The following is a 20003-nucleotide window of genomic DNA, read 5'->3' as shown; positions in this document are numbered from 1 at the left end:
GCACTAAAAAAAAATGAACCCATGTTTGAGTACAGGATATGAACAAAACTGGTGTAAGAGCAGAGCCTGCCCTGGTGGTTTCTTGTCAGAGCTGCTCTGCTGTAGTTCTAGAACACCAGGTATTTCTACCAGAAAGGTAAACTTTGGTTCAACCAGTTTTTGCTCAAGGATTATCAGAATACAGCCAGCTTTAAGGTCAGCATTTATTAGAGACAGTTTCCAGCTGTACAAAGTATAATTTAACATCTAGACTCCAACACCTGTCCCAAAACAGCAGTAGGAAGAGGAATAACACCACAGGTGCTGAGTATTGCATTACTTCAGTGTTTATATACAGAGTAGTCCTGGTATTTAAGTAGTTCAGCAAAGGAATGGAAAGGAGTCACAGCTGGTGCAGGGTCGAGTGACAGGAGGCCCATGAGGAGTCTTGCTGGAGCTGTGCAAGCCTTGTGCCTGCCTGAGCAGCCTCCAGGGTGCACAGCACCCCTCTCCCTGCAGCCCTGCACCCTCAGTGATGCTGTTTATCAGGAGTGCTGGGGAGGAGAGCTGGGGCAGTCCCACATTGCCAAGCAGATTTAACAGCTTCCAGCTGGCACGAGGACGGTGTCTTGCCAAGCAGGTCCCGCGTCAGAACACACTGAGCGTTCATCAGTGCTGCAGCAGCTCCCAGACGCCATTCCTTCAGCAATTCCACTCCTTCCAAAGCCTCCTGGTATCATGGCAACAGCTGCTCCCAGCTTTCCCAAGAGGAAGAGGGACAGCTACTCACGGTCACTGTCACTACTGTCACTGTCGCTGCTGTCACTGTCGCTGCTGTCGCCATCCCACTCGATGCTCTCCAGTGCCTTCCTGTGATGTCAAACAGATCAGTCATCAGTCACCTGTGTGACTTGTGCTTGAAAAGAGAGACCCCCAAACACCAGGCAAACACAGAGAACATTATGGGCTGTCTAGTGCCTACTGTCCTCAAAGGACACCCAGCATTTGGTGGAAGCACATCCTCTTGGGAAAGCCAACACCTTCAGCTCCCTCCAAGTGCTGAGCCAGCTGTCAGGGGTGCTGGGCTTGTATTTATTCCCTTGGAGCACATCTGGCTCCAAACTGTGATCCCTCAAGCCCTGATCACCATCTGAGGATCACTGGGCTTGGCTGTAGCAGTGAGAGGTGAGCACAAGCCTCAGGACGTGGCAGCCACATGCAGGGCTGTACCTGTACCACCTGTACCACCCCACTGCTTCTACTGGGCTGCAGCAGTGCCTTCAGGCAGCCAGACCCAGCTAGGAAAATATTCCAGGAAAGGAAGGCAAGAGCAGGACTGAGCAGTGGGTAAGGCTAACCCCACCATGGAAAATTCCCGCCTAAGTGGGATGGATATAGCATGGAACCAAAAACTGAGGGGCCATTTCAGTCCTGGAGTCAACACACCAAAGCCAGTTGTCTCTGCTCCCTTGTCAGAGAAGCCTTTCCAAAGGCACTGCCCCTCCAAGACCCTGTCTGTGTTCCCCTTCAGCAGGAACATGAAACATTCCAACTTACTTCTGTGTTTCAGAGAGTTCAAATTCCTCCTCTGTTCTGCTTTTCAGCCTTTGAGATAAGGGAAGCCCAAGGGATGCTGCCAGCTTTACCATCTTAATTGCCTCATCTGGGCAATTGTTTTGCTTAGCACAGTTCAGGAACTCATCCATCACTTTGTCACTGCAAAGGCAAATGGGGACTGTTGTCAGGGTCACAGGAGAGGTGCCCATTAATTTACAGCCCATGCTTTAGAGAGGGAGAAAGTGACATTTTCACATCTACCAGTTCATATCTCTGCTCCTGCCAGGAACTCACCTCTGGTACAGAGGGAAGGCTCTGTGGGAAGTTTGGGAACTTCTGTCCCAGCAGAAGAGAGCAGGCACAGAGAGCCACTAGGTGTGTAGCTTTGGTACCACACACCCTCATGGTGTTCACTGGGGCAAGCTCCAACTTTATTTAAATAAACCCCACACCCAAACAAAACCCATTACTATTCCTTACAAGTTGTGTTCTACTTCAAACAATTCCCTCCTCCAGAATCCCAAGACAAGCAAGCTGATGTAACCTAACAGGGAACCACCTCAGATTTAGCATTTGACTTGATAAACTTGTCTTCAGAAATCAGGCACCTCTGAAACACCTGTGCTTGGTTAAGGGCATACTGGAATATTTCTGAGCATGTGGGAAATCAGATGTTTGTGAGCCCTGCTCAGACTGATCTGCACTGCTGAGTTCATGGCCCAGAGCTTCAGACACCAACTGCTTCACTCCCTCCCACTTTGCACTTTCAACATGTTTGAAACATATTCCAAGACAGAAAGCTCTTGGAATATTTCCACTGGATGAACAAACAGCCATGCTCACAGACAGACACACATTCCTGTTCTGGAAATAAATGGACCTTTACTGTCAGTTCCAACTGGAGTTGGACTACCTGACCTTTACAAGTCCCTTCCATCCCAAACCATTCCTTCATCCCTGAACAGAAATTCAGGATCTCAGCCAAAGGGGAGACAGTAACTGGAGAACCTAAAAATACTTACGTGGGAATCCTGTTGATTTTCTGGAAATGCTCCATCATGTTCCTGTTCAAAAGAAAACAAAAGAGTCATTTTAAAACCACACACAACAGGAACAGACAGATATTCAGCCTCTTGAATCCACTGAAACACAGGTAAATTCAAATTAATGAAATAATCTTCCCCATGGATCTCATGCCGTATCCTTGCAAATGCAATCTGTACCAGCCAACCTCACCGATTAGTTTAACACAAAGTATCTTCAACTCTAGAGGAAATTGTAAGTGTAACTGGTGGCAATTTGGCAATCTTAAAATACTACACATTTTTAGTATTTTAAAGACTCCTTTGTTGCTATTTCTTTGCTTCAAATGAATCACTGTACACTGAACATCTCTATTTAAGAGAAAATAGCTCAGAACCTTAAATCAGAGGCTAGATATTTAACCTGTATTTCAAGTTTAGAGCATGTAGGACAGTAAATTCTAGCTATCAGAGTTCTAAAAAAAGCCTGTTTAGACTTTTAATTAGGACTGCTGCTAATTAAAATTTAATTAAACGAATTAATCTCTCAGTTTGAATTCTAAAGAGTTCTAAAAATCAAAAATGGCAACTTGTTGGCACTCAGCAGTGCTCAGGGCAGTGACTGTCAGACCACACCTTGCCATAAGCAGCTGTACAAAGCTCTATACACCAGATACTGCATCAGTTTCTAAACCATTTTTAACACAGACAACTGTAACTTAGTGTCAAGAAGGAACAATAACAAGGAAAAAACAACCCCATCACATTCCCTGCAGGCTTTATCCCCTCCCATTGTCTACACAGGTGATTTTGCACTTCTGCATTTTGGGACTAAGCCTTGAGCTGCAGTGTCAGACCCACACGTACCAGGCATCCTGGGCTCTCCCAGCCCTGGAGAACAGCACCACAACGTGGCCCAGAGCACTCCCTGTCCACTCCAGTGGCACCTGCCCCGGCCCAGCAGGCTCATGCACAGCTTTGATTTCTTCAGCACACTTGGCAAAGGCCAGCTGAACCTGTGAAAACATTGTGCTGTGAACAACAAAACCTCTGAAATTAGCAGAAGCTTTTCAGGGCAATTCCTCCTGCAGCTCCTATAGGTTTGCTCTGTATGTGGTTTAAATTTGTGAATTAACAGTTGTTACACAGAGAGACAAATCTGTGTTCTGTCAGGATGGCTGTCCCCACTAGGCAAGCTCCAAGGTGGCTTTGCAGGGACAGCTGTATTCACCTTCAACACCTTCAGCTTGAGAGAGCAATTACTGCAATGAAATCCTTGGCAACATCCCTGGACTCTGCCATGTGCTTCCCCAGAGATGTGGCTGCTTGGGCTGCATTACTTCTCCAAACCCTGGTAAGAAGGGACCCTGCTCTGCTAATCTGAGGTTTCTTTGTAGGCTGAACACAATCCAAGTGGTTTAGCAGGCCTGGATAAGCTCACATGGATCTGGAAATCTGCAGTGGCAGATGCACTGGAACTGGATCTCCAGGACTGACCAGGGATACAGCATTCACCTACAGCTGGGGAGACACCACTACTCTGCTGAGCTTCTGTGCTGATTCTGGCTGGGATAGAGTGAAATTTCTTTACTTTCCTCTTTCTTACTATGGGGCTGTGTTTTGTATTTAAGATGGGAAGTATGTGGATGACACAGGGATATTTTTGTTATTGCTGGGCAGTGCCTAAAGAGCATCAAGGGAATGGGCTGGGGGTGCACAAGGTGTGTGGCACAACAAGGAGTTGGGAGGGGACACCTCTGGGACACCCTAAATGCCCAAGGGGTGTTTCAGACCACAGGATGTCATGCTGAGCAGATAAAGCTGGGGAAAGGAGGAATGGGGGTACACTTCTCCCCCCACCACCTCACAGGGGAGCAGCCAGCAGGTGGCTGTGTGGGGGCTCAGCTGCTGATGGGAGTTATCAGCTTCCTTACCTCACTGGGGTGCTGCTCCCTGCTCATCAGAGACAAGAACTCCTCCAACAGGTCTTGTCTCCTGCTGAAGCCCAGCTGTTTCACATCTGTTTAGAGAGGCAGCAGTTGGTAGGTGTGACCAGAACCCCATTCCCAAATCCTGGCAATATCCCAGCACAATTTAACAAGGCAGAACCATTCTCTGTGACTGAGTAGGGCACATTCAGTTCCCCTTCTTTCCCCTCATTATCAGATGCTGTGCACCAAATACACAAACGAATCTGATTCCTTCTTCCCTTCCCTGCTGGGCTCAGGATTTCTGGGTGACAGCCCAACCCCTCCCCTTGACAATGGCCCTCAAGGTGCCTGCACTGACCAGCCTGGTGGTGGTGACCCTGTCACAGACCAGGGAGGGAACATCACACAGAGCACTGTCTGCAGCATCAGTCACCAGCCCTCAGTGGAACATGGACCTGAACTGCTGCTGGACACTGAGGCCCACAGCCCCCACAGCCAGAACCCTCCACCACCATCTGCTGAGGACTAAGGAGTGACTCATTTTCATTTTTTGGGAGGCTAGATTAAATCTTATCCAAGGATCTGCAGAGGGTCCAGGTAATTCAATACCACAGGCAAGCACTGCACCTTATCATGGCTACTCCAAGAAATGGGAAGTTTCCAGGCTTTGCACTAGCTCCAACTTTGCACTGCTCCTGGCATTTGTCAGACAAACTGCGAAGCCATGTGGCCACCACTGACCTTCCCAGACTGAAGGGATCACTTCCAACTGGTTTGCTGCATCCAGAGCTTGAAGGAGGTCCAATATATTTTTAGGGGATGGATAGAAGACCTGAAGAAGGAAGAAAATAATTTCAGTCACCTGTGACTGCTCCATTTCTCCATGGAGAAGCTCTGCAGCTCTTACCATGGTGCACACTTACTGAAGGTGACATTTCTTTGTACCACTTCAACACCACCTCAATTTGCTCCATCATGCACAACAATGAAAAGAATTTCGACCTAGAGAGAAAAAACCATCCTAATTCAGTGATGACTAGATCAAGCAAACTATGAAACTACCAGCAGATGATGGTGTGCTGATCAGATTTTGCACATCAAGGACATTTCACTGGTTGCCACACTCCATGCCAGAAAAGCAGCAGTGTTCCTTACAACAGCTCAATGCTGCCACTAGATTATTGGCAGAACTAATCAGACCACTCTGGTTTAAAATATATTAAAAAAGCATTAAAGATTAAAAATCTTCCTGCCTGATTCCAGTTTTAAGGTACCTGAATCTGTTTCAAAAGCAGCTTTTGGATATAAGAACTGAACTAAATTAACCTTGTTACTTATGCAAGTTGACAAGACAAGCCTGAGTCCTTGATCCAGTGCACTGACTAGGAAAACATCCCTACACAAAGAAAATTTGCTGTTTGGTGTTACCTCCAAAGCTGCCATGCAGGGTACACAACAGAATGGCAGAAGCCACAACTGGTTATTCTAGTTGTTGGATGGGTGTTGAGATAAACTGATGCTCCAAGACACTGGATTTCAGTTCACAGGCCACAAGCTGAAAATAAATCCTGAGCAATCCCTGCTCTTATGAAAGATCTAATTCCCAAACTGGGCACACAATACCAGCTGGTGCTCAGCGTCTGAATCCCAGTTTGTACTGCAGCAGCCAATGCTGAACACAACCTCCCTTCACTCACCAGTAGCCGTTTGACCGATCCACATCCAGGAATTTCCAGTTGTCTCCCTTCTCCAGGGCCCTATTTAACTGATAGGCAAGCTTGATATCCTTGAGATCACAGCACTGCAATACACCAGATGTGGGAGCTGGGACCAAATGTAACTCACAGGAGTCACAGAGGTACATGCACATATCACAGGCATGCAAATTACCAGTTAGGGAGGGGTCAAGCAAAGAACTGCAGAATTATGGCAGAAAGGAGGAGGTGATGAGCACAGATGAAAATGGGAGATACTGAAAGCTAAACCTTGTGTGACAGGATGCAAACTCACAGGCAATTCTCCAACAGCTGGAGGGGCTCAAAGGAATTCTGATGGCAAGGAAGAGGCACTTACCACTTGCATGGCCGTGTTAAAGAAGTTGGCTGAAAGGGAGCAAACAAAAGTCTGCTAAATTCAACCTTCCAAGGAGACATAAACCCCTCATTAACCCTCCCTCCCTCCATGAGGTATGTTCAATTAGAAATTCAATCTGCAGCTCAGTTTGACAATATAGCAGAGCTCTTTGCTTTTCCTGTAGCCTTTGGTGTGGCATGAGTTGGGTGGGGATTTTTATACATTTCTAGCAACAACACAGAGCACAGAAAGAAACAGTTTAACACATCTAGCAGGACAGAAGCAAAGCAAGGAGGGGTACAACATTCTGGCTATTTCCGGGAATCCTTCCAAAGACAAAGAAGAAAGCTGATGAAGAGTGGCTTTCAACACTCCATTAACACCACTTTGTCTAGAGACCTTTCTTTGCCAAACCCATCTTCAGATGGAAGCTGCATCTGCCTCCAAACCTACAGAAAGGTTTATGAACTTCTCAGGGCAAAGTTGTGTACATACAAATGGCAGAAAGAGCCAGAACCACATGGGAAGTTCAGGATATTCCCCTCCTACAGATCCACACTCCAGTTTCCCATGAAGCTTTATTTAATGAAATTTTCTCAACTGGATTAGGAAGAACTAAAATAGGAAAACTTAAAACAAAACCTGCCATTCACCTGATGTGCATCATTTCATCAAACTACTCCTCCTTAAACTGCTCTTGTAATAACCCTAGGATTTTTTATCACATGGACTTAAAATGCTCATTCACACACCTACTTTCACACAGAAGCCAGTGCAGCAATGCACAGCACAATTCCTAACACTGGAATTTGCCCTTTGTCTCCAGAAATATCAGCAGGGCCCGAGAGAAGCAAGCTGCATGCATTTATCCTGGCCTAATAAACCTGGCATTCACAGGTACCTTTTCACTCAAGCTTGAAGTCCTTACCATCATCAGGGTCCTGAGCAGTGAAACTTCGCTTTTCAACCTCATTTAACACCTCAGAGATGATGTCTGATGACTGAGCTTCAACTGTGGGACAAAGAGACAAACAACATCGCATCTCAGCTGGGCCAAGCACTTCCTTGTGAAGAACATCAGTCTGCAAATACACTACAAAATTGAGAACAAGCAACATAATTTTAAACAAATAAAATTTCCATGGTGCTCCACACCAGCTGCAATTTAATTTGCTCTAAAATCTGCCCTGCTATTGCCACATTTCCACATCAGGAGGGCAGATTCAGAAAGATAGAAGTGCTTTCTAGCAAGAAATCAAGCAGGCCTGGAAGTTTGTCTGTTAGAAAGTTGCACTAGAAAAAGCAAAGTATTTATGCTTTATATAATATACTTGAAAGTATATTATATAAATATATTTTATATATAAACAAACCAACAAAAATTTAAAAGGGGGAAAACCAAAACCAAGCCCCCAAACTCCAGAACCAAACCTAGAGAGACTCCAGAGCAATTCCTTTACATTTCTTAAAACACAAGGACTGCAGTTATGGCTAGTTTGCCTATTCTCTTCCTATAGTCAAAAATCTGTGGGCATGGGATCTTAAACAGCTGGGTTCCTGTTTCTAACACAGCTGTTTTTCATGACAGCTCTAATGCACAGAAGAACTGCTGCAGGAAAACAAACTCCCTGGGAGTGGCACAACATGAAATCACACACTGTGGTCAGACCCAGCCTCCACAGTGACTGAGCAGCATTTGCTCCCTGTATGAGGTTATCCTTTTTTATCACCCAAGCAGAATCAGGCAGCACAGGAACACTAAGATCACACCCATTAAAAGTTGTCTTTCAGTCCATAAGTGAACTGCCTTCACCCATTGTGAGAGTCTGTCCTAATTTTCCCTCCTCTGCCTCACGATCGTCCTTGGGAGCCCACTGAAGAGAAGACCCCCCCCTGTCTATATCTGGCTCTGAAGGAGAAAAGTCACAGCCACGGGCCCTGAGAGCTGAAAGCTCAGTGTGGAGCTACTGTTTTCACAGGAGTGTTTGCTGTATGCTAGAAGAGGGCACCATGCCCCGTTTGCAACAATAGCAGCTCTGGAAGCTGTCCCAGCTCTCGGCCTGGCTGGACTTCTCCTGAGTTCCAGGTGGTCTCCCACAGAAGACCCTCACCTGTTTTACAGCACCGTGACAGACAGACTGAGATGTAAGAAGATTGTCCACCAAGGACTGAGATATGAAACTCCTAACAGGCCCCTCTGCTCCTTCCAAGGACTGGGACTGAAACCCCCAGCCCAGGGGAGGTGTGTGGGGAGGCAAGCTGGCCAAAGCGAGATGTTTGCCTGCAGGTTGTGACCACTGGAGCAAGAAAACAATGGCTCTCATTTACTGCTGAGAACATAGACTACCTGTTACATCTATCAAGCTCATTTACTGCTGAGAACATGGACTACCTCTTACATCTGTTCCCTATTGTATCTGTTTCCCCCCCTCACAATTTTCAGTAATAAAAACCTCTGAGTTAGCTAGAGCCTTTGAGATCTCCCCAGCGTAGCAGGCGGACCCTCGGCTGGACTGCACCAAAGGACTTCGTCTCTGCGTTGGTAGCTATATCCCCTCTCCTTCTCTCTCTCTTTCTCTATCTTTTTCTTTCCCTTAATCCCTCTATCACATTTTTGCTGTGGTTATTTCAATAAAACTGCATTTGATCTGATTATCACTGCAAACCCCCTTGTACCGTGTTGGTTTTTGCACTCTGACATCATTCCTACGAACCATCAGGTCATCTGTCAGGACGGACCCTGACACCCATCACGTGTGAAGAGCAGCAGAGCAGCTGCCACACGAGGCACTCTGTGCCACACCAGGCACTCTGTGCCACACCTACCGCCTCTGTAATACACGGAGAGCAGATGGTCATAGGATGCCAGGCTGGGCTCTGGAAAGAGAAACAAACATTGCAGTCACTGCCACACTCCTGGTGAGCTGTGTGCCCCTGCTCCACTTCAGGCTGCTCCTCCAGCCAGGCAGCATGCACAAATGTACTCTAATATCCCTCCCTGCCCACCCTAATGCTGGGCCAGGCCCCACTACACACACCTGGGAGAGGGGATATCCAACACTGTTCCACCAGCTGGAGCATCCTATTTCTATGGGGGAGCAGCCAAGCTTCCCTGCTCTAAATTAAAATCAGAAATACTTCACAGCTAATTTCCCTTTTGCACATGAATGGAATCTTTAGCCTGTCAACAAGCATGTTACTGGGGCAAAGCACAGCCCACAGGACATCAATTCTGCAGATATTTCTGTTTCTGCAATACTTATTTGGAAGGAAAAAATCATCATCTAGATCAAAAGCTTTTTCTGTAGAGATGCAGATCTATAGACCTGAACTGCCTTGGGAAGTACATCTCCCCTGGAGTCAAGGAATCACCACCATGTTCTGTGGTGCTGAACTCCTGTGTTAACTGTTCTGTTCATCATAATCACTGCATGTAATAAATACTCTGGTTCTCTTACCTATATCAAGTGCTTCCATTTCCTTTAACACAAATAAGGACATAGTTCTGCCCACACCACCACATCTTCTCAGGCTCTTCAGTACAGAGTTAAAAGTTAGCAGAGTTGGTTGCACTTTCTGTTGAGCCATGTGAGTCAGCAAGTCCTTAAAACAAAATTCCCAAATTCTTAGTGCTACATATATTATGGATCACAGTTCAGCTTTCAGGTGGGTTATACATACATTTCCTCACCCCCTTCAAGTGAACTACTCCCCTTTAACTGATTATTTAATCAGTACTATCTAATTTTTAATGATCAAACCCCAAGGCTACATTATATCAGAATAAATTCTGGAGAATTGTCTCTAGAACATAATGGAACATTTTTATAGTTACATAATATTTTTCCTTACTGAAGTGTCATTAAAACTCAAAATTCCATTTCTGTCACAACACCATGAATTAAAATTCAGAGTTTTTATCTAAAATTGTTCATTTATTTTATCTCCCAGAAGTAATTTCCCCAATTACTTTCTGTCCAGGCAGTTCCTGGATCAGATATGATCTCACAAGGGAAATTACTCTGCAAAGGCAAGGTTGGGTTTTTCACATTTGCCACTCCTCCATAGTTACCTTTGCTGTTTAAACTACTGTACTTCTTTTACAGCAGAGATTAGTATCTGGGGACAAAGTTCTTGCTTTTGATCTTCCAACAACTGCAAAATTTCACTAATAAGGCAGACCCTTATTAGTAAAAGAGCCCACTCTTACCACTACCCCACCTCGTCTGCTCTACCCTCCTTACCTTGGCTAATTCCCATCTTTCTACGAATTTGTCCTTTAGATACGGGACTGCTCTGATCAGTGCATTGAAGGTGTGCACATCAGCTGGAAAACGTAAGATAATCCATTTTAAATGACAATTCATAGCCTACAGGAAACAGTTTGAAACAGTTTGTTCTAGCATGGCTCAGTTTCTGGCAAAGTCTCATGCAAACCTCTTTCCAGAGAGCCAGCCACACGCCAGCTGCACTGGAATTCCCAGTTTGCATTCAGCTCCCATGATCCAGCTGAGGTCCGTACCCCTGCGCCAATCATCACTGCCATGAACAGACAGTGCCCAACAGGGGCTTCCTCTGCCCAACAAAGCCCAGCCAGGAGACACTCACCCTTGTGCCTTTCATTCAGCAAGGCTATGTACATGTCATAAGCTTTAGAATAAGCCCCGTGCTGCAAAAACAAAAATAAACCATCTCTGAGTATGTGAGATCTGAAAAGCTGGAAAAATCCCCCAGCACTGCAGAATGACTTTACCTTCACCATGCCACGGATCATTGAGCAATAGGAGTGTGCATCCCTCTCTGGCATTATCTTAAATATCCTTTCAGCATGGTTGTTCTCCCTAGAACCAGTGAAGATAAAGATAAATGTTAAAGATAAATGTTAAAGAATCAAATAAAAGATACTCTTAGGAGAAGGATTCAACATGTAGAACAAAATAAGGGCTGTACCCCCAAAGACTGACATTCACATATCACACTTGTGACACTTGAAACTACTCTACAGTCACCTACCAGATTTCCACGAACACTTTAAAAGACCAGCAAACACAGGTTTATTTAACAAGACTTAGGTGTGTTCTGTAACAACAATAAAACTGCACAACCCATGGAATATGGGAATATTGGTAACATTTTCTATACCTCCATCTGGGGCCAGACTGTGCACCTCTTCGAAATTGTCTCTTTGGAGCTTTCTGTTCTGAAGCATCCACCTGGGGAGATTTGTGCAAAAAGAAGTTTCTCAGAGTTAAATTATGATTTAACATCAAATGACATGACTTGCTAACAAAACTGAAGTTCAGCAATGTGGAACAAAGGTGCTTTTTAATGTGTTATATAAGAATAATTTCTATCATAACATTCAGGAAGCAACAGCTAGAGTGAGAATAATGTTTATGTCATTAAACATATTAAGAGCTTTACACAAACTACTGTTGCTGCTAGGTCAGTCATGGAATTTTGTAACAGAAATATGTCCTGGGAATGTTGACTGCATCTGATCCACCTCATGGCATCTCCCACGCAGACAGTACAAAAATCTTGATGTCACCTCGATATACTCCCAACTATGTATGAATAAATAGAGATCAACAAGTTTTCCATACCCCTGGTTCTTCCAAATCCTCTTTTTCTTCCTGCTCTTTTTCAGGAGTAGGTTCACCATCTCCATAGAAGCATAACAAATCTAAAAGGCTGTTTGTGGTCTCCAGAGACACAGGGGTACCTTTAGAAAATGAGAATTTGTGACAGTCAGAGAAAGTGAAGAGCTCACCACTCTACAGCCACATCAGAAACCCTCTGAACACCACTTTGCCCTCTTCCAACACAAATATATTCTCTAGCAAGTCCCTAACCCTGCTGTGACACCAGCACTGCCACAAACCCAGTCATCACAGGACACAATTTCAACACTGAACTAGAGTATGTTTTTCTACTGAAGCCACTGAAAGAGAAGAGTTTTCCTGATCAAGTTTTCCTGAAAGAGTAGAGTTTTCCTGATCAAGTTTTTCTGAAAGAGTAGAGTTTTCCTGATCAAGGAGAAGGAAGTGACAGCTCTCAGCCAGAACTGTGAAGCAGCACAAGCCCAACACAGCATCTGAAATTTCTAGTGCTTTTCATAACTCTTCCTAGGATACATCTTGCTGTGAAGAACACTCTGCATGTTTCACTTTCTATGAAACATTCAAAATCAACAGAAGCATTTAATCTGCTTTCTCTTCAAGAAGCCAATTGTTCTCCTCATCACCAAAGTGACCTGTCAGACAAGCAGTGGCTAAGATTCTCCAGGAATTCTAGAGAATTCCACTTCACCAGACCAGAGTCAGTTGTGAAAGAAGCAACAGTCACACAATTGTTTCCATAGCCTGTGGCAGCTACTCAAGTATTTTTGGCCCAATTAAAGCAGAGCTCCAGCACAGAAGCTGGCAGGTGAGCACATACCTGCCTGCAGAAGCTGATCAAACATGTCCACAGACTCCTTCACCATCCTGAGGTGGACGCGCTCCCTCAGAGCCTCCTCGCTCACTCCTTCAGTCTGAGGGGTGAGGGTCTGGGGCATCAGGCTCTAAAACAAACAGGGGAAGTTGGTCACAAGCTGAAACCTTCTCTACATATCCTTTATTCTTCACCCAATGCACTGCTTGCAGCCTAACAACAGCAGTCCTTTTGGTGAGGAAGGACCGCACACATCCTCACCCCTCACTTTGTGCCAGGAAGGAACACCTAAAACCCACTGCTTTTCTTACTTTTATCTCAAGAACCTGATATGATACTGAAAAATGTTCACTACAAAAACATAATGGAAATACAGTACTGTGTTCATACTGTGCAAAACATTTTAAAAGTTATCCTTTTATCTTAGTTTTGGACCAGTCCAACAGCAGATTTCAGTGACAAAGCACAAATACAATGAAAATAAAGAACAAAAAGCTTACTGGTACGTTGGGCTCTGCAAAAGTCTTGTCAAAATACTGAGGAAAGTTCTTTATGATGTATTTTGCAGCATTTCTCCCAGACTCCTTTGACAAGGAATACAGACGCTGCACAGAAAGGAGACAGAACAAGATGGAGAAAAACACAGATTACAAGGCTGAGAATTAGAAGAAACATTTTATTTATTATTTAACAATGAATACTCTGATGGGATCAAATTAAACTCATGAATAATTTTCAACTTACTAGAATCACAGGGACAACATTCCAGATAAACATTCTGGTATTCATGCCAGTATAAGAATCTCTATTCTTTAAATGCCATTGAATTCTACTTGTTTGTTACTCAATCAAGGGACACAATTCAGACATCTGAAATGCTGCACTACTACCTCAAGCTCAAAACCATCTCATTTTAGAGAGAAAATTCTGAAAGCAATCTGATACCTCATTTTCTCTTGTAATCAAAACCAGGCTTCAGTTAGGTAAGAGCATTCACAGCCCAGACAAAGGCAGGAGGAAGCTATCAAGGATGTGAAAGGAAATACCTACAGAATTGGCTGCATTTCTTGGCATCAGGAAAGGGTCATCCTGGAACATGTAATGAGCAGCAGTAGGATCCTGTAGAAAGAAGAGCCCAGCAATGAGAAGTTTATAGTTACGTGCACAGCCACAACACACTGCCTCATGGAATTTAGGGCACAAGGAATTCTTCCATCATAACCACTAATGGAAGTTCCTCTTGTTCAAAAAGAAAAAAATAATTTAAAAAAAAGTTTGGAAATAATTTCAAAAATGTTTCCATTTTACACACACCCTTGCAGGCTAACATGGTGACAAAAGGGCCCTGCCTATAATATATCAAGCAGTGAGTGCCCTGCAAAGTAGGACCCCAAGTGCAACAGTCTTGGGAAGCTGATGGGACTTGGCAAGTTTTGATTCAATTCCCAGAATTCAAGATAAATGGGATTTAAGCACAGCATCCCAGCATTTCCAGGTTTTGCCCAGCAAGAGCAGACACTCCTTGCACTTTTTAAAGCTTTTCTGGACTGAGATTGGGAAGGACATTCTGGATTGGGAAGGAACTGGTGAAGGAGCTTGCTCCCTGTGGTAGTGACAGCCTTACCACAGCACTGCAGCTCTCTCTTAGCACATGAATGAGGCTTTAAGGACACAGCAAAACACCCTGAGCCAAAGGGAAAACCCTGATGTGACAGCTCCATCTCTCATTTATAGCCAAAGCAGAAATTAAAGGGCTCCTGAGCACCAGGGTGTGGCACAGAAGGGACCCTGAGCCATCCCCAAGCCCACAGAAGCACTCACCCTGTTGACAGTAGAAGCCAAGGTCTGGAGCACGGCCAGCTTATCCCTAAGCACAAAGGAGTTGGGTTAATTCTCAGCTGCAGACTTGGAATGCTGTGCATGACTTTGTTTGGAGAACCAGCACAGGATTATCCTAACCCACAAGGATTTTCAGCTCTAGGAAATAATGTTTCTGCTGCACTAACAAAACATCACTTCTCACAAATAAAAAAAAAATGCAAAATGGTCTTGGTTCTTAAACAATCCCAGGAAAAAAAAAGATCTTGAGGAAAACCAGAAGAGCATCTGTGTTTACAGCTATTACTCCTGCCCTTATAATACATTATCAAAGAAATATCCTAGGGGAGAAACATTCATTCCAAGACAATAATTCCTTGGAATGCTGCTCCTAGAGCATTTCCAAGGGATAAATATATTAAGTTTCTCTACAAGACATGTCTTTGCAAGAAGAAATAAACCAAACCAAATCCAGGTATCTCAGGACTCCTGTGCCTGTGAAACCTTAAGGCTTTTGTGGTTTCAAGCAAACAAGGAAAGGCCAGTGAAAGTGTTTGGTGAAGGTGGCCTTATTTCAGGTTTACATGCTGACACTATTTGACCATAAACTTAATTTTTGCTGTAATGAAATTCCATCTTAAGTGCTCCCAACAAAACAGGTTTTGTTCAGTTGTGTGATTTCTAAGGATTTATTCAGTTATCAACAATCAAGTCTTATTTTGCTGAAGAAACACTTTCACATGCAAACACCCAAATGAACTTGGGTTTACAGATCTTTAGCAAATGTGATCTTTTACAAAGAAACAGAAACATGCTTAAAAATGCAGTTGTTGTGTTTTTAAAAGAAATGTCAGGAATGCAGTGTGCATGATCTGCAGAGAGTAAGAATCAAGAGTATTCACAGAGCTCCAAATCAGCAGGAAAACCCCTAGTGGGACACTGCATCAAGGAACACAGGAACTTCAATTTTCTTTTTCAGTTTTGGTGACAGACTACATTTAGCTGTCTAACACTGATTTTCTTTTCAAGTGAAGATTTCAAAAGCAAACACTCACCATGTTTTTCTTCGGGGGAGCACAATTTCTTCCTGAGTTACTGTGAGAAACAATATTAAAAAGTTCATTAGAAACAAAGGAATGCCCAAAGAAAATTCTGACCCCATAAGTTGTAGCAAGGTGGGGTCAATCCTTCTCCCAAGTGACAGGACAAGTGCAAATGGCCTCAAGTTGCACCAGGTGAAGTTTGGATTTGATATCAGGAAAAAATTTCAAGATTCAAGAATGTTCATGTGAAGTGATCCAGATGAAAGTACTAAAACAATGATTTTAAAGCCACAATCTAACACAGGCTCATGGAGCTGCACAACTCAGTTCATGCTCTTGGAGCATGGAGCTGATGGGTGATGAGGTAGGGAATCAAGATAATCCAGGACATTTATGCACAATGAAGACAGGGAGAGAGAAAATCCAAGGAGGGCAAAGAGGGTGTTTACATCACCTTTATCTCCTGTATTCTTTGGAGATCAAAGAACATATGCAAGGAACCAGTAATGAAGCCATCTCACCTTGTGGATTGTCCACAGTCTTCCCCAGAGCAGGACTACTTGAAGAGCTCCTATAAACAACCAGGGGTTGGAATTTATGGCAGTCACAGCAATACAGCAAGAGTAGAATAGTGATATTACACACTACAGCTTAGAATTAACTAAAACATTAGAGGGAACTGGAGTGCATTAGAGTAACTGGCAATGTTGCACTGTTATTAACTCCAAATTATTGCCACAAAACTTATATTTGATATTTCTCTTAAGGCTCTGGTTTCAAGGGACAAGAGGTTGTATGTGAAAAATTTTATTACAAAAAAATCTGTGATTATTTAATATTGGGGTACAATGTTTTTAAAGTAGTTTTCACAAACTAGTGCATCTTAGAAAGAAAATCACAGACATCAATAAGAAAAGATTCTTTATGCTTTAGAGACAGGATCATGCTGAAAGCAGCACTTAAAAAAACCCCACAACTTTAGACATGAGTAGTGTTCACAGAAGGAGAAAACCCAGAGTAATGATGTAGCCCTGGTGAGATGCAGATGCCCAGATGTCTCTATAGAGGTGCAGAAGCTCCTCACAAAGCCACAGCTGCAGCACACTCAGACCATGGACTCTGCTGAGTACCACAGAGCAGCTGCTATGCGCTCACTGCTTCAAGCCTTGCTCACCACTGTTCACATTTTACTGCTTTCAGCACAAACTAAGGCTTATGTTAAAATACCTGTACTCATTTTGCTCGTGAAGCAACCTAACAGCAAAGCTTTCCTGCAGCCCTGGCCTTCAGTGCATCCACAGCTCTGTGCTCCACCGTGCCACTGCACAGCTGCTCCTGGGAAGGCTCACAAACTCATTAAATATGATTTTGCCATCCCAAAAATGAGTAACGATTGCCCAGTGAAGTGGGACCTTTTCATTTGAGACAGCCCCTAAACAAAGCCATCGCATAAAATAATGGAATGTGAAGGTGTTGGAAGGAACCTTTAAGATCTTGTTCCACAGACCAGGTTGCTCCAAGCCCCATCCGATCTGCCCTCGAACACTGACAGGGTTGGGGCATCCACAACTTCGCTGAGCAACTGGACAGTGTTTCACCACTCCTACACAAAAAAATTTCTTCCCAATATCTAATCTAAACTTCTGCTTTTTCGATCTGTACTTATTATTCGTTGTTATTCCTATCACTACAATTCCTGATGAAAAGTCTTTGTCTTCTTGGCAGGCCCCCTTCAGTTTTGGGGTCTATATACAAAATTCCCTTCTCCAGGCTTAACAGCCCCAGCTTCCTCAGCCTCCATAAAGCGCTCATTCGCTTTTTCGTGAGATTCACCTCTAGGAATCGCTTAAACGCTCGAACTCTCTCCCGAGGAGGCTCCGAGCCGCCTCAAACCAGGGAAGATCCCGGGAAAGGCGTTTAAAAGCAGATAAAAGCCCCACAAAAGGCGCTCCCTCCCTCCACACCGCCCCGGCCACGCCGGGCACCGCGCACTGCGCCTGCGCAGCCTTTCCCGCCTCACTCCCCACACACCCAGCACTGCCCGCCCGTCGGTTCTTCCCCGGTGCCGCCGCCGCCCGTCCCTTCCCCGCCGGCGGCCCCTCACCGGTAGCTCTCCCGCCCGCCCGGGAGGCGGCACCGCCGGCCCAGCCACAGCGCCCGCTGCCAGCAGCCAGCCCCGACCCGCCTGGCCGCCATGGCCCGCGCTGGCCTCTGGGAAGGCGGGCGGCACCACTCCTGCCACCCCTCCGCGGCGGTGGTACCGCCCGGCCCCGCCCCCCCCGCAGCCCGGACCGCGTGGTGCTGCCCGTGGTGCGGCGCTTCCAGCGGGAGAGCGGGAGCCGCCGTCGGCCGGGGAAGAGTTGCTCGTTCGCCATGAAGCCGCCCAAAGTGGTGCCGTGGCGGCGGCTGGTTGGGGTGTCCTTCGGGATGTACACGGCCGAGGAGATCAGGTGAGGCTCCATGTGTGCGCTGCCCGAGCTGTGCGGATGCTGCAGGGTACTACGAGTCCCAGCGTGCCCCGCGGCACGGCGCCGGGAGCTGCGGCGGGTTGTGGCGCGCGGCATGCTGGGACTTGTAGTCCGGTTGGGCTGTGGCCCAGCCGCCGGCATGGCGGCAGCCTAATTTTGTACAAAATCTCGCGCCGCTCGAGGGGACATACTGACAAAATTATGTGATTTCTTAGTAGAGTGGCTAGTCGTGTAAAATAAATATTTGCCGAGATATGAATGATTTTGCTCATTGTATAATGAAATCAGCGATACAAACATTTCCATTGCATTAGCAAAATGCTCTCAGAAAGATATTTTAATCAATGGAGAAGATCACACAGATCACACAGCTACTAAATACCCGTGTTAGGTTGTCTCGGGATCTCTCGCTGGTCAGAGTGACCCCGAGAAAAGTTGGAAAGTCTCTTTGCCCAGCGTGGCGCTTGAAGAAGGAGTCAGAGCTCTTCAGTTCTCGGTCTCAGGGTTGTTTATTGTTCCTTATCTATAAAATATTTTCTTCTGTCCAGCTGAGGTCTGTTCAGTACGACAGTCAGAGGCACTCTGGGGCGGTGTTATGTCTTTATAGTAAAAACTACGTATACAATGTTTACAAGTACTTCCCAATACCTATCACCAATGTTAGACAGCGAGCTTCCACTCTAAACCAATCTAGAAGTGCCAACATCACAGCAGAAGATGGAGGCCAAGAAGAAGAAGGAGAAAGGCTGGACGTGCCCAGTTCCCTCCATCTTGCCTCCTGAACCCCCATTCTAAAAACCCCAAAATCTATTTTTTCACCCTGTGATAAATTCACTATCATTCTGCTTAAACTGTCGTGGCTTGCTGATCTTCATCTAAGGTTGGTAACTTGCTCCATGGGTCATAATCAAAACCACAGGCATCTTGGGCTCTGTGCCAGGGTCTCTGAGCCCCCTGGCAGGGGTCTGGGCTGCTCAGGGATGTCCTGGGTTCTGACTCTAGTTGTACCATTCAAGCTTACTGCCGTTGATTTTCACTTTTTCCTTTCACCACTTCAGGAAGCTGAGTGTGAAGGCCATCACCAACCCTCAGTACCTGGACAATGTGGGCAATCCAGCTGTGAACGGGCTGTATGACCTGGCCCTGGGGCCCCCGGACTCCAGAGAAGTGTGTGCCACCTGCATGCAGAACTTCAGCAACTGCCCCGGGCACTTCGGCCACATAGAGCTGCCTCTGCCTGTCTACAACCCCCTGTTCTTCGATGTAGGTGTTATAAATGTACTGAATTACTGCTGGGCAAAGGGCTGCTGGTGCCCAGGCTGTCGTGTCCAGTTCTGGGCCCCTCAGTTTAGGAAGGATGTTGAGATGCTTGAGTGCATGCAAAGGAGGCAACGAGGCTGATGAGGGGCTTGGAACACAAGCCCTGTGAGGAATGTCTGAAGGAGCTGGGGCTGTTTAGCCTGGAGAAAAGGAGGCTTAGAGGTGACCTTATTGCTCTCTACACCTTCCTGAAGGGAGGCTGCAGACAGGTGGGTTGGTCTCTGACAGAACCAGCGGACACAGCCTGCAGCTACGGCAGGGAAGGTATAGGTTGGATATTAGGAAAAAATTTTCACTGAAAGAATAATAAAGTACTGGAATGCTCTTCCCAGGGAGGTGGTAGAATCACCATCTCTG

At 45.4% G+C, this 20003-nt stretch overlaps 2 protein-coding genes and 1 non-coding gene across 3 annotated transcripts in view; 1 reads left to right on the top strand and 2 right to left on the bottom strand.

Moving 5' to 3' along the window:
* Positions 1-560: 560 nt before the first annotated feature.
* On the bottom strand, positions 561-18057 carry PTCD3 (pentatricopeptide repeat domain 3). The gene is made up of 24 exons (XM_054293286.1): positions 17963-18057; positions 16380-16429; positions 15871-15910; positions 14819-14864; positions 14048-14116; positions 13498-13602; positions 13004-13127; positions 12169-12287; positions 11705-11775; positions 11316-11403; positions 11171-11231; positions 10807-10889; positions 10021-10165; positions 9389-9439; positions 7491-7574; positions 6563-6591; positions 6187-6290; positions 5413-5491; positions 5231-5321; positions 4493-4578; positions 3426-3574; positions 2559-2600; positions 1537-1695; positions 561-849 (listed from the first exon to the last, which is right to left on the bottom strand). The coding sequence occupies exons 1-24, from the start codon at positions 18052-18054 to the stop codon at positions 762-764; spliced, it is 2055 nt and encodes a 684-aa protein (XP_054149261.1). The 5' UTR covers positions 18055-18057; the 3' UTR covers positions 561-761.
* Positions 10967-11108, bottom strand: LOC128948564 (small nucleolar RNA SNORD94). Its single transcript, XR_008484123.1, has one exon. It is a non-coding gene; the product is annotated as a small nucleolar RNA SNORD94 (small nucleolar RNA).
* A 96-nt stretch (positions 18058-18153) lies between the features above and the next one.
* POLR1A (RNA polymerase I subunit A) overlaps positions 18154-20003 on the top strand; it is a 36164-nt gene continuing 34314 nt past the window's right edge. The window contains exons 1-2 of the mRNA XM_054293276.1: positions 18154-18308; positions 19385-19589. Of these exons, the coding sequence (XP_054149251.1) occupies positions 18232-18308; positions 19385-19589 (282 nt within the window). The 5' untranslated portion in view covers positions 18154-18231. The remainder of the gene's footprint in view (positions 18309-19384; positions 19590-20003) is intronic.

This window comes from Melozone crissalis, unplaced genomic scaffold, assembly GCF_028551555.1.
Source record: "Melozone crissalis strain CALT ecotype California unplaced genomic scaffold, PUWL_Pcris_2 ptg000132l_1, whole genome shotgun sequence".
Classification (NCBI taxonomy): domain Eukaryota; kingdom Metazoa; phylum Chordata; class Aves; order Passeriformes; family Passerellidae; genus Melozone; species Melozone crissalis.
The sequence above is the reverse complement of the archived record's forward strand: the minus strand, read 5'-3'. Positions and strand labels throughout refer to the sequence as shown.